The sequence below is a fragment of the Melozone crissalis genome, unplaced genomic scaffold, assembly GCF_028551555.1.
Source record: "Melozone crissalis strain CALT ecotype California unplaced genomic scaffold, PUWL_Pcris_2 ptg000068l_1, whole genome shotgun sequence".
NCBI lineage: Eukaryota > Metazoa > Chordata > Aves > Passeriformes > Passerellidae > Melozone > Melozone crissalis.
Window position 1 is genome coordinate 13,400,676 of NW_026535846.1, and position 13,505 is coordinate 13,414,180.

Below are 13,505 nucleotides of genomic sequence, written 5' to 3' on the forward strand. Positions count from 1 at the left end.
CCACAAACATGCCCTTCTTCGTACAGAACTGGAGAGGGGTTTAAGAACCTCAACAACTGAGCTTTGCTAATCACTCATGACTAATGGTGTTTCAAACATCATCTTCACTGCATTTGAGCCGGGCAAGAAATGTCATGGATTCCTCTGAGGCTTGTTCTGTCTTTGCCTACTAGTGTGGGAGGGATGGATTTAGAGAGGACAGGCAGCACAGAGGCGCTGCCCACTCTGCTCAAAGATGACCCCAGGGAGCTGCAAACCTCCAGACTCTTATGGGGAGGGAGAAAAAAAATAGCAAATGGAAATATCCTTCTACATGGAGAATGAGAAATGATAAGATGTTCCATCTCTGTAATCCAAAAGGAGGAATGGGATTTTTCTGCTTACAGACCTACTGATGACTCTCCCAAAGCCAAAGCTGTGCACTAGAGACAGTGAGATCTGGGCTGTGCTCCTGCTTGCAGAACTGAACACCTCCTTTGCTCAAGGGTCACTTTTCAAGTCTGGACTGCAGTCACCTTGTGTGACAGGAAGCCAGGCAGAATCCCAGCTCTGTGCAGACTGTAGCAGAGGGACACTGACGGACGTCCATTGGCAGCCAAACCTCTGGGCACCCCAAAAGTGCTGGATGTAGGTACACAGGGGCACCTGAAGGGACTGTGCTGCAATGGTGACTGCCTCTGAGGATGTTTTAACACTTCTCAGTGCAGTCTGAGGCTTCCAGGTAGCAGAAAAGAGTGTCAGACGGAGCAACACATCACCTGTGGTATTGGCTGGTAAGAGCTACCTTGGTAAAGGCAGTCCAATATCCCCAAGGATATTCAGGGTGTGTTGAGAGGCCAGGTCATGGGGGCAAGGTGGTTTTAACACATTAGCTCACACTTATTTAAAGCCAACAGGTCATACCTGACTAGCAACATGCTGCATTGAAGCCCTAATGTGCCCCTAGCTGAGCAGTGTAAAAAGGTATTAAGGTGTTAAAATGGCACTGGGCCCCATCTGCCACAGTTTGTCAAAGTTAAGTCCATTTGTGATTTCTGTGGATGCTCACAGCTCATCCTGACACACTCCTGCCATTCACAGATGGAGACATAAAGGGTACATCTGCTTTTGGGGCTGTGGACATATGTGTGCTTCCTCTGCCTGTGCTTGGACTCAGGTCAGCCAAAGCCCAGGACCATGGCAGCGTGGCTCTGTGCCAGGGCTGTGCTCCTGTCCCCCACCACAGCTCAGCCTGGCCAGGGACCCCACATCTGTCCGTGTGTACAGGGCAAGGGTCTGCCTGAGCTGCAGGGCAGCAGCATCACACAGCTGCCTTTGGGGACCTGTACCTGGGCTTCCCTCCTGCAGAAACCAGGAGTGAGGAGCAAAGGACAAGCTTCACCCACTCTGCCACAGACTCAGAGCATGTGGGAGATTTAAGGAAAAGTAGGGATCAAATTAGCTAACCTCTCTGCTATGATTCAAAGGCTGTATGTGCCATCTTTAGTATTTCTGCCTGCTGCTGGCACAGCCAGAGGCCAGCCCCACACGGGGTGGGTTGGTCTGCTCGAGGCAGGGGATGTGTCAGCCGTCCCTCTCTGACAGACCGCGGTGGCTGCCGTGTTCCCGGGACTGCCTGTCCCTTACATCCCTGCTTCATTCCTTTGTGCTATTTTACATATTGACAGGTTTTTATAAAGGCTTGTTTCAACCTGAGCAGAGTTTTAAAGGCTGTAAGGTCTGGCTGCTCTTTTCATTCCCAAAGCATTTGTAGTTACAATTAAGATCTGTGTTAAAACTACTGCCAATTAGCCTCAGCGCTGTGAAAAGCACCAGGCCCGGGGAGGGATGGCTTCCCCTGGCTGAACAGGGAAGGAAGAACAGCAGCCTGCTTTAAAAGGGGAAGGAGAAATAAAAGCCTACAGAAAGAGGCTGACCCCAAAGAAGAGAAAAGGCGACTGTCTAGTGCTCAGCAGCTGGTGGGTACAAAGCCCCGAGCACAGGGGCCGAGGGAGATGCTGCTGCTGCTCTGCCCCAGCCAAGGGCACGTCCTCAGCCCCTGGGTCACTGCAGGACAGCACTTGCCTTGCTGGACTGCTCTGCTGGTTAGATTTAAATAGCAATTCAGTCTCCTGGACTAAGAATGATTTAGCTACTTCCCTTCTGAAATGTCCAGGAAAAAAGATTTACCTATTTTCTATTTTTATTCTGTTTAAAATTTCCACTGTTCTTTGGAAATTTCTCTTAGCTTAAAATAATAACAGTGCTTGAATGGGTATCTGGTAGGATGAAGAGTTTTATTTTGACATATCAGAGTGAAATAGAAAAATTAAGGTTTTTTTTTCAGCCTGAACTGACATTTTTTGATTTATGAAAAATCAAATAAATTTCCTTTTATATAAAATTTCATTATTACTATTAATTAGTATTAAAATTATAATTACTACTACTATCACTAACATTTAAAAATTGCTAACAAACCACAAAGCTCTGTTATTCCCTCTCCAACAAGCCTGCTGGGTTCTCCTGCCTGAAGCAAAGGAGTTTGGAAATATCTGCTCAGGCAGAATTCCCTGCCTCCAGGGCTGCCATCCCTCTGTAACCAAGTGCATGGGCATAGCCCTTTGCAAAACTACAAGGCCCAAGGGGCACAGCTGAGATTGTCCTTGACTTCAGGGACCCTACAGTACAGCAGACTTTTATGCCCTCCAACCAGACCTGATGTGATACGAGACAGGGGAGGGAGAATTTCTAATGGGAAGCATTTTAGTGTGTAAATGTCAATGTGTCACTCTAGGGACTGCTCCAGTCAGCCCAGCCGACCTCCAGTGAGTCCTTCACTGGAGTCAGGGCTGTGCCACCCTCCAGAGCTGCAGCAGGGTGACACAGCCCCCCTGGTGCTTTGGGATCAGCTCAGTGCACACTGGGGCCCTCCCCTTCAATGCAGAGTCTGGAGGCTGCCCTTTCTCCCCTGACTCTGTGCTGCATTCCACAGGAATGGAGAGCAATATTAACAATGAACTGGCACAACCCAAACATTCAATACAGTTAATTAGGGTTTTAACATTAAAATGAACAGGGTTCAGTATTCAAAAAACTGGCTGAGATGCCCCAGCAGTGCCAGGTGGTGGAAAGGAGGCTGCTGGGTCAGGAATATGCAGTGACAAATGACTAGTCACTGCTTATCACTTGAGACAAATGCAATCTAAGGGATTGTGTTTCTGCCACAGTTCAGCTGAGCTGCTGGATAACTGGTACCAAAACCAATCAGGCTCCTTTCATCCTACCAAGTCTATCTTCCACAGATGCTAACAAAGGTACTTAAAATCTAATCTGCCTCTTGTCTTCCCAAAATGGAATCCGGAGGAGCCAAATTTGAGTAATTTTGCTGACAAGATTCACAGGGGCATTACCTTAACGTAGTTTTAGTTCCCTAATAGAGTTTTAAGCCCGTGAGAGATAAAGGAAAGTTAGCACGTAAATGAGGCGCTTGCTCCAAATAATTAGCACTTCTGGAGTACTTCTCATCTTCAAAGGGCTCAGTGCACATCCTTGTGAGTGTGGTACACAGCCCCCTCTCAAGGGATGGAGAAAGAGGCCAAGGGTATTTCACAATGTTTGCAAATAGAGCTGGGAAAAGGTCTGGACGGCTGGTGAGGTTTGCACTCAGAGTTCAGGGGCTGTTTTCCCTGCTTCCAGAAAGCCAGGTGGGTTTCCATGCAGCCTGCAAGCTCAGTTCAGCTGGGCACTTTGGGGAGCTGGCTCAGCAGCACAGGGCTGGAAGCATTAACTTGGGTCTGCACTCAAACCTCACGGGACACATCTGACCTTTGAATAATTGAGCATTGCAGCGGAGAGGCCTCAGTAACAGAGCTCACAGCATGAGTGCAGGAACTGCTGGGGGTCAGGGAGGGAAACATTCCTCAATTTTTCATTAACGAGAAAACACAGATGAAAACTGTGCTCAGAATACAAAGGAACTGACCTTTCTGCAGGGGAAAAAGAGAATGGTGGGTGGGTTTGGGGTTAAGGAATGGTCTGTGGTGCCTACAGGGCTGGTTCTGCTGGTGTGGAAAGGTCACAAGTATGATTAGGGCTAAGTTTGATGCTAAGGAGGCAGAGCTCTCTTGAGCTAGGCTGGTCCCAAGAGGATGTGGAAAAGGCAGCTGCAGCCAAACTGCTTATCACACATTGGTTTGGGTTGGAAAGGACATTTAAAGATCATCTAGTTCAACCTCCCTGCAGTAAGCAGGGACATCTTCCACTAGATCAGGGTGTTTAGCGCCCTGTCCAGCCTGACCTTCAATGTTTCCAGGGACGGGGCATCCACTGCTTATGTGGGCAACCTGGGCCAGGTCCTCAGCACCCTCACAATGAAGAATTTCTTCCTAATATCTAATCTGAATCTGCCTTCTTTCAGATTAAAGCCATTCCTCCTTGCCTTATCACTACACGACCCTCTACAACATCCCTCTCCATTTATCTTACAGCCCCTTCAGGTATTGGAAGGTGCTCTAAGATCTCTTTGGAGCCTTCATCAGGAAAGGTGTTCCAGCCCTCAGAACATCTTTGGATCTTGTATGGCAGTTGCACAGACTAATCTTACTGGGCTCAAGACACAAAAGCTGTAGCACACATCACACCTTTCTCCCCTAGTGTACACAGCCCCTGTGCTCTGACTGTTAGCAGCAATTTCAGCTTCTCTTTTGCCATGCTTTTTCCACATGGTATGGTTATTTTATAAGTGAATGAACAAGTTTCATTGCTTGTCACTCGCAAGCACATCAAAAGAATCCAATTACAGCTGATACTCTTGATATTTCTTGAACCACACACAGAACAACTGAGGGTATAGGTTTCCAGTGCAGTATAATTTGCTTGGAACTAAACTAAACCTTTGCTTCAGAGGTTCTCAATGGACTTGTGCTCTCTAAGAGAGTGAACTTCAGTTTCCCAAATTGCGCAACTGAGGCATGCAGAGTTCAGAAGATTTGCATAATGGCAGACCTCAAAGCAAAAGGGAAGCAAAGAACTAATCCAAGGGTCCAGAACCCTGTTTACTTTCTGTAATCAGTAGATTTCCCTTCCTGCCACAGTACAATGCAACAAAACCATTGTTATTTCTATAAAACATTTTCAGGTTGAATAGGCTACCAATTACATAATGAGGCATCAGGCCGGACTGCTCCAGAGTAAGAAAACTTGTGAAAATCTAGCAATTACTTAAAAAAGACTGATTCATTGGAAAAGAATCATCTCACCAAACATTTTGCAAGAATGATGATGCATTATCCCAAGGAAATTTTGAGGTGACTTTTAGAAATTACACTCAGCCACAGAACAAAAGGATGCAATTGAAATATGCACTTCTGCTCAGATATTTTTAATAAAGGGAAGCTTGTTAAAAATAAACTGCAAAAAAGATTTGGGCGGAATCACAAATCATCTCATTAGCATTTGAGGAAAAAAAAGGATGAAATATCAGCTTGAGAAGTCTTTTCTGTAAAGCCAATTTTCTCCCCCTTCCATCTGGTTTAACAATATTCCAAAATTCTCATTTTTAAAGAAGGTTCTAAAATGGCAGTTCCGGACTGTTTTTGTTCTTACTAAACAAAGTGATGTACACCCAATATAGAAATATAAAGAAGAATACAGTGAATTAGCCTTTTTTTTTGTCTGACAGTTGATTTTTGAAGCCAAATCCATGGTTTAAAGAGAAAAAACATGTGGGTGATTTCACACCTGCATTGCTTCTTGCCCTGAAAAGTAACCATGGAGTTAAATGGGTCAAACAGAAACCAAGATCAGTGACCCAGCAAGGCTCAGTATCCCAGATCAGACACCCCCCCAGCACTTAAGAGACTGATACAGAAAAAGGAGATCTGGCAAATGAAGAAGAAGCATATAAAGAACAAACTGGAAATTCTGCTATAAGCAAGAATTTGAAGTTTGCCCAATGCTACTTATCAACATTTTGTGGACTCTGATTTGGAGAACAGCAGTAAAATGTGACACTTTCCTGCAATGAAACAATTAGAAAAGTAGACTATAAAAATGGCAATACAAAGAAATATCTAGAATTTTAAAGGTAGTATTCAAACAGATGATCTTTATTTTGCAGTTTATTAACTTTGAGCATATTTTTTTATAAAGAACATTAAAATGAAGGTTAAGAGAAACTTACCCCATAGACCAGTTCACCCACCATGCCATTCCATATCTTAGTCTCAGGGTCCCTAGCTCCATATTTCCCATCTCCAACAATTGACAGTTTGTATTTTATTCCAACATGTTTTGCTATTTCAGAAGCTAAGTCTACACAATATCCTTCATATCTCTCATTCCCTTCTAGTTGTTCATGGTTTTTCTTATACATTACATATGGTGATTCCTTTGAAACAAAAGTAAAGATCAAAAGTCTATGAATGTAAAATACAGCTGTAAACCACACAAAATGAGAGCTGTTATTACCCTTTATATTACTGGCAAATATTTACAATATTTCCTGCTTTGGTACAGAAATTAGACAGACTTCTGCATAAAACTCCTTGGCTGATCCTACAGCCACACATACTATTGACTGTATTCCTAGTAAGGAGCTATTAAAAACAGGATTTTTTAACAAAGTTACACATCTGTTTGCAGAATTAGGCCTGATTAGACAGTCAATTAGCATCATTGCAGCAATAATTCAAATTTTAGTGTTTAAAGACTGACATATCCAACACCTGTACCATCAACACAATTTCCTAAGGCCCCAGTGGCCACGAATGGGGCTCTGAAGGAGATATTTTCAAAGAAACCTAAGGGAAGCTAGGTTGAAACCCTCAGCAGCATTTTTTGTCACTGAATTCCCTTAGCCTTCTTGGAAAATTCTAGCTGAAATGCTGATTATATCTCACTAAATCCATAGGAGTATAAAATACAATGCTTCAGGAAACAGCATAAAATTAACTCATGCTTAGCAGAACTGTAAGAAGCACAAAAGTCCCAATGAAGCTGTACAGAGCAGGTCTGTAGAGGTGTTGGGACTGACACAGGTGCTGCTGCTCGTGACACACATGAAGAGCTTTGCTCCTTTGGGATTGCAGGAAAAGGCTGCTTTTCACCCAGTGCTAGAGCAGTTCCAGTTCTCTACAGACTTCATTGTGCCACCCTTACTCAGTCCACAGGGGTTGAGTTTACAGGAGCTGTACCTGAGTGAGGGGTGCAAGATTTGACTCTGCAGCACAAAGGCCAATCAGTCTCTGTGCTCATTTACAGGCATGCACAATAACTCCACTTACATGAGGCACTTAATTGAGTTCAAGTGTCTGGGAAGCAGCAAAGCTCAATGGTGAGCTAGCTCAGTGAGCTCCCCCTGTGAGCAGACTGACTGATACATACATAAGTTAGCAGGGTCAAGCCTTCAGAACATCTCTGGAAGATACTGAACTTTCCAGTCACTTGAATTCACACAGTATTCAACATCTGCCTCCTGCCCAGGTGTCTAACACACCTCAGGAGTCTCGTGCCTTGTTCCCTAAACACAAACACACTACAAACACAAAACTTACCAAGATGGTAGTGACTACTATAGTTCTGTTCTCCACAGATGAAGTGTCATTAGAGGGCAGCTGATCTAATGCTGGCACATATCTTTCATATTCATTCCAATAACCAGCCTATAAAAATGGAGATTGTTACCTCATTACATACCTTTACAAGGACTCTGGTACCTGAATTTGTAAAAGCAATTGTCAAAACCTAAGGCTTTGAAACATTTCTGATTCACTGTTTTTATCATTAAGGGACTATATTAGCTTTACATCCATTTCCTTTAAGAAACAATGTTCTCAAGCCCAAGAGCAATTCAGCACAAGCCAAATCTAAGTGAAAATACATATTAAATTCTCCCTATCTCAATTCACATCAGTATGGTGCCTGTGGAATAAATTCCCATATATCCACAGCATAAAAACATACTACAGACAAGAAAAGAAACTGCACAGCATTCTCAGTAAAATTCTCTGAATTTGTGATTTTTATCCAAGACAGCCCCTGCAGACTTGAGCTGGCTTTAGATGCACAGACATCACTGGCAATGCAGGCACAGCTGCATTATCTCCAGAGTGGGACACAAACCCCTCTGTCAGCACAAGGTGACTTTATCAGCTGCCTGGTGCTGACCTTTGGCTGCATCACTGGGCTATGAGTGGCTTTTGTATGTCTGCACAACACAGGAGTATCACTTTTCTCTGCACCCCCGAGTGCCTGGGCCACGTTTAGAGGTACTTGGTTATCAAATGTGCAGAATTGTTTAAGGAGTCTCAGTGGTGATCAAGCAGGTTAAGAACCTATGTCCAGGTGAAATCAGGGGATTTAAGACACACATTATTCTCTCAGTACTTTTGTGACCCTGTCTACCTAATGGTAGACAGGGTCACAAAAGTACTGAGAGAATTTGAACATCTGCCTTAAACTTCTTTTGTAACACCAATCTAGGCAACTACCCCACTTAGGATGTATCCGTTATTTAGGAGACAAGAGAATTATTATGAAATTCTAAATAAAACCAAACTTAATTTCTCTTAATTTCAGAAGCTTTCACTGGTTCCAGTTTCACTGTGGCTCTAAAGTCCAGTACGGAGAGGGAGGGAAAGATGGAGAGGAATTTAGAAGATAGGATTAAGCACAGGACCATGACAGCAGGTATTATGCTTGGCAGTGAAAAAGCTCCAGAAGGGCTTTAAGGGAAAAAGTTGTGTTTGAAGTTGACATGGGAACCAGTGAAGATGTTAAGCAGGGTGAGTAGTTTAGTCCAGAAACTGAATGCAACAGGGTTCCTGGGATAGGGAAGACAGCATGAAGGGGGCACTCCTCAGAACCTTGTTATTAAACTGCATCTCTGGTATTTTTGAATTTCATTGGTTTGTTGGAATAAATATTTAAGATGGTGTGAAATCTGGATCCATGTCTTGAAACTCACCTTCCGTGACCCAGCAGCTTTCATTTCATACACATCAATTGTGTAATTTGTTCTCCGCCCATAGGTGTCAAACTGGATGTTCCCTGTCATTCCTTGAACTTGCACCTTGAGGGAATAAACAGAAAAGTATTTCAATAAAAGATTCACTTTATTTTTTATCTATATAAGAGACTTGTACTGCTTCTGACAGAGCCAATTGTACCGTTCAAAACAACCCCAGCCCCCATTCTCTGAGTTCCAGCTGTAAATATTTGTTAGCACTCAGCTGGTGACTCAGAGTGAGCCAGAGTGAGCTGCATTTAAATGAAATTAGCCCCGCAGGTATGTTAAATGTAAGAAAGAGTGATCCTGCCATGCTTGGTCACACTGGGCTCACTGGTACAGAATGGAGCATCAGCAAAGCACAAGCAACAATTAGTGCAGTTAAACCCTTCACAATATGGCACAGAGTGATCTGCAGTACAGACCAGAATGGCATCTCATTGTTCATTGTGGGAAGTGCTTTATTTTAAGAGCAGCCCCAGTGTAGGAGAAAGGAATGAATGTCTTCTCTGAATGAGCACAGACAATTGTCTCTGCTGCTTATGGGGTTTTGGTCTCAGGCAGGATGGATGGGTGTACAGACGGTAAGTCATTATCATTACCTACTCACATGAATCATCTGAAGGGGAAGTATAAAGTACTTTGTCTCAAAAAAAAGCCTTTCTTATTTCCCTGTATGAAAGGATGAGGCATTTTCCTTTATCACTTATCAACACTGACAAGCTGTCATCTCAGGCAGAAAAGGTAACAGTCTCAAACTTCAGTAGGGGAAAATTAGCTTTAATATTTAGCAAAAACTGTAGAAGTTACAGGAAGAGGTGCTAGACTAGTCAAAGGCAAACTGTTCAGGGCTGGTGACTGATCTGCTGGTCACTCTTCAGAGATGAGGTGTGAGGCTACATCAAACAAAAATTCCATGGACACAAAATTATCCAGGGAGCCAAATTCACACTGCCATATAGAGAGTTTCTTTTTATCAGTATTGATAAAAAGAAAGGTTCAAATCAGATTTGAACCTTCTTTAAAATAATTTATATCACGACAGGGGCTGGAAAAAATCAGAAGTATTCCTGTCTCTAGAAAGCTAGAGAGATGAATTGCACTTTGAAAACCAAATTTGACCCTAAGAGGTCTTATCAACTGTGGACTGAGCAAATGTATTTGTAGGGTAGTTGACATATAAGTTGCATCCAGATGTGAGTTGCTGTGCCTGCCTCTGGCATTTACTGGAAGCTGTCTGGCTACCGTAGCACAGCAGTGACTGGGTGTCTCACAGAGCTTGTTCCACTCGCTCCATCGTGATGCCCATTGATATATGAGCTTCCTGCACTGGACACCCTTTAGCTTCAAATTTAATTTATTTCTCTTTGGTGGGAAAACTCAGCACTTTGCAAAACCTGGCTGCACTGAGGCAGGAAGGCTTGCCAGGACTCAAACACTTTTCATGGCAGCGTGTGGAGGCAATTGCAGAGTGACTATTTATAAGTGTCCAGATCTGTCTGTCTAATATAATCAATGCTAACAGGTTTGTTTGAGAGTTACTTGAGCCAGATTAAAAGCAGCAATCTTGTCTTTTGTATCTACAAAAACATTATCCGGTTTTTCCTGTAGTCACTTGCTTTAAAGCAAATAGCAGACTAAAAAGAGTTTAAAAATCAACAATATTAGAGACATAAGTGAGGTGGATCCCATGCCATAACTAGTGTTAAGGATATAAAATCTGGCCATGTAGAAGGTAATCTGGCTAAATGTGAAGTTATGCCAGGAATCAGAACTGGTTGGAGGCAAAACTGTTCCTCAGTTCAGGACGGTGCTGAGATCTACCAGTACTAATATGGCCAACAACAATTTCTCCACTTTTTTAAACCAATCTGAGTTGAATTTTTGCTGGCAAATTATCAAAACTGCACACATTCATTTAACAAATCTATCCCTGTAAGATTAACAACACATGTACCAAAGACCCAGTCTAGTTCTGTTAGTCAGATTTGCAGGCTCACCCTGACTTTAGAAACCCCCAACGTGTGTTTGATTGCAAAATGGCTCATGCTTACTCTCCTGGGGAGCTGGGGTGTTACAGGGGAGCTGGGGAATTGTAGGTGCTCTGGTGGGCACAATCAGGCAGCTGCTGCATCAGTACCACAGGGATTTTGGCCAAAGTTTTGAGAGCTAGCATGTTACACCTTGCCCTCTATTGAATATATTTGATCCATCCTTTGAAGTTCCTCATTAACTTTGTTTTTACTTGGCTCCCCCTGAGGAGCTGCAGCTGTTTGTGTGAGCACAGAAGCTCTGTGCTCATAGAGCAGGACACAAGCACTACAGAATTGCTCTTTAGCTGTTATGTTTGCCCTTACCATTTTCAGTGCTCTTTCTATATCAATTCCTTGGCTCCATGGCACTGCAGGGTTAGCCAGGCAGTCCCCAGCACTGCCTCTCCTGGAGACATCCACACGCTGCCTTCGGAGGTACCGGAAAGCCTCAGCTATCACCAGCACTGCATCGTGGGTCAGTGCAGACGTGTACTGCAATTGACACAAAGAAAATACAGCAACAAACTGCAATTTTAGAATTGCCCCAGGTATCACATCAAGTCCTCCTCTTTGTTAGAACAGGAGAATCAGGCTTGCTGTTCAGGGCTGGTGACTGATCTGCTGTCACTGTTCAGAGATGAGGTGCAAGGCTACATCAAACAAAAATTCCAGGGACCCAAAATTATCCAGTGAGCCAAATTCACACTGACATATAGGGAGTTTCTTTTTATCAGTACATGGATTTGAACCTTCTTTAAAATAATTTAGATCACTACAGGGGCTGGAAAAATTGGAGGTATTCCTGTCTCCAGAAAGCTAGAGAGATGAATTGCACTTTGAAAACCAAATTTGACCCCAAGAGATCTTATCAACTGTGGACTGTGGACCCTTTGCTTGCTCTCTGTCCTTCAGCTGGTGCTTTGTAACAATTCCACCTATTTCAATTAACAAATTAAAAATATTTTCATTCTGTATAGCATATAGCAGCAAAATAACAATACCAGTTCACAGCTGCATAAAATTTCAATTTAATTGGAAACTTGCTCATCTAGATGAGCTTACTACAAATGTCTGCAGTTCCATGCTGGACCATACTGATACCAAAGGAAAGCTCATATTTGAGTTTTTGCATTAGGTAGTTTTTTTGTTTTTAACAAGATTGCCAAGAGAGCTTTGACTTGAAGTTAACATAAATCATTTCTGTTTGGATCACAGTCCTGATTAGGTAGCATCTGTGGCAAGGAATAGATAAGATTACTTTTCTTAGAAAACAGCTATACAAGCAAGTAATCACAAAATACACTTTAGGAATTACATCACCTTGGTAATTCACCATCTGCCTTCCCTCACTCCATGATAAATCTGCAGAGGGTGGGAAACTCTGAGGAGCAGCAGCTCTGGAACAAAACCCCCAGACGACTTAACTTACATATTCCTGTTGCTGTCAACTCCATTCACTGCTTGTTGCATGTTATCTGGTGACACCCCCAGTGCTATAAATTTAGCATCACCTAGAAAATGTCATCAAAGAGGGAGGTTTTTTTTGTATTTGACATCCCTGGGTTCCACCGGCATTACAGCACACCTGTAATTCCAGGTTCTGTGTAGAGGAGACCCTTTCTGCATGGACCTACTGGGAGCAATTGAACATGCTCACTCTGTAAGAGCAGATTTCAAGTCCCTTGTAAATGAACCTCAATACCTCCACATCATTTGTAAGAGAACAAAGGAAGAAATGAAGAATGGAAGGTGCACCTGCCCTTCTTTTGGCTGTCTAGAGATCCTGCCACCCAAGGAACCTCGTGCTGCAGTTCAGGCCACAAGACCTGCTGCCCATGCGTGAGTTAGAAAGTCAGAAATCCAAGTTTCAGCTGCTTATTCAGCTACACTCTTTATGGAAAAGATTTATTATACTCAGAAATTAATTCTATCCTGTAGGGCAGGATAGCACAATTGGAGGTTCTGCATTTCTTAACACTCAGTATTATCTTACTGCAAGTTCTTCAGTTTGATACCAAGCCATAGGAACTCGGCACAGAACAAGGAGTGTCTGCATGTGCAGATCAAGAGAATTGTGTCATAAAAAAGAGTGCAAAGGTAGGGCTGTGAAGAAGGTGATAGAGCAGACATTTCACTGAGCTTTAAATGACAGCAGCTTAAACTCACTGGGAGTGGGTGGTGGTTCCTGCTCTGTACAGCACAGGCACTCTTCTGATCCTGCCCACCTTTACCTCTCCCTGTGATGCTTTGTAATAATCACTCTCTCCTCTTTTAGAAAGTTAACAAAGGTTATATACGCCACAATCCACACAATAATACAGAACTGGACAGTAATTTTAATGTATTTGTTCCTGTATTAAAAAAAAAGTCTTGTATTAGCTGTCCAATCTAGCACTACATAAAACTTACACATTGATAATTTTTTCAGCAGACTGCGTCAATTGTCATAACCTTAATGCAGTCCCTTCCAAGTCATGCCAAGA

The 13,505-nt window shown here is 43.0% G+C and overlaps 1 protein-coding gene across 4 annotated transcripts in view; it reads right to left on the reverse strand.

Annotated features, from left to right (window-relative positions):
- Positions 1-13,505, reverse strand: part of GRIA3 (glutamate ionotropic receptor AMPA type subunit 3) — a 140,878-nt gene that overhangs the window by 45,316 nt on the left and 82,057 nt on the right. For 3 of the 4 annotated variants that reach the window (XR_008483914.1, XM_054289959.1, XM_054289958.1), the window contains exons 7-10: positions 11,347-11,514; positions 8,948-9,052; positions 7,536-7,643; positions 6,164-6,370 (exon numbers count right to left, since the gene is read on the reverse strand). Coding sequence is in view for 3 of the 4 variants with exons in the window: in XM_054289959.1 (XP_054145934.1) it covers positions 6,164-6,370; positions 7,536-7,643; positions 8,948-9,052; positions 11,347-11,514 (588 nt within the window). In the remaining variant the exon portion in view is untranslated. The other variant, XM_054289960.1, reaches the window with a different exon arrangement.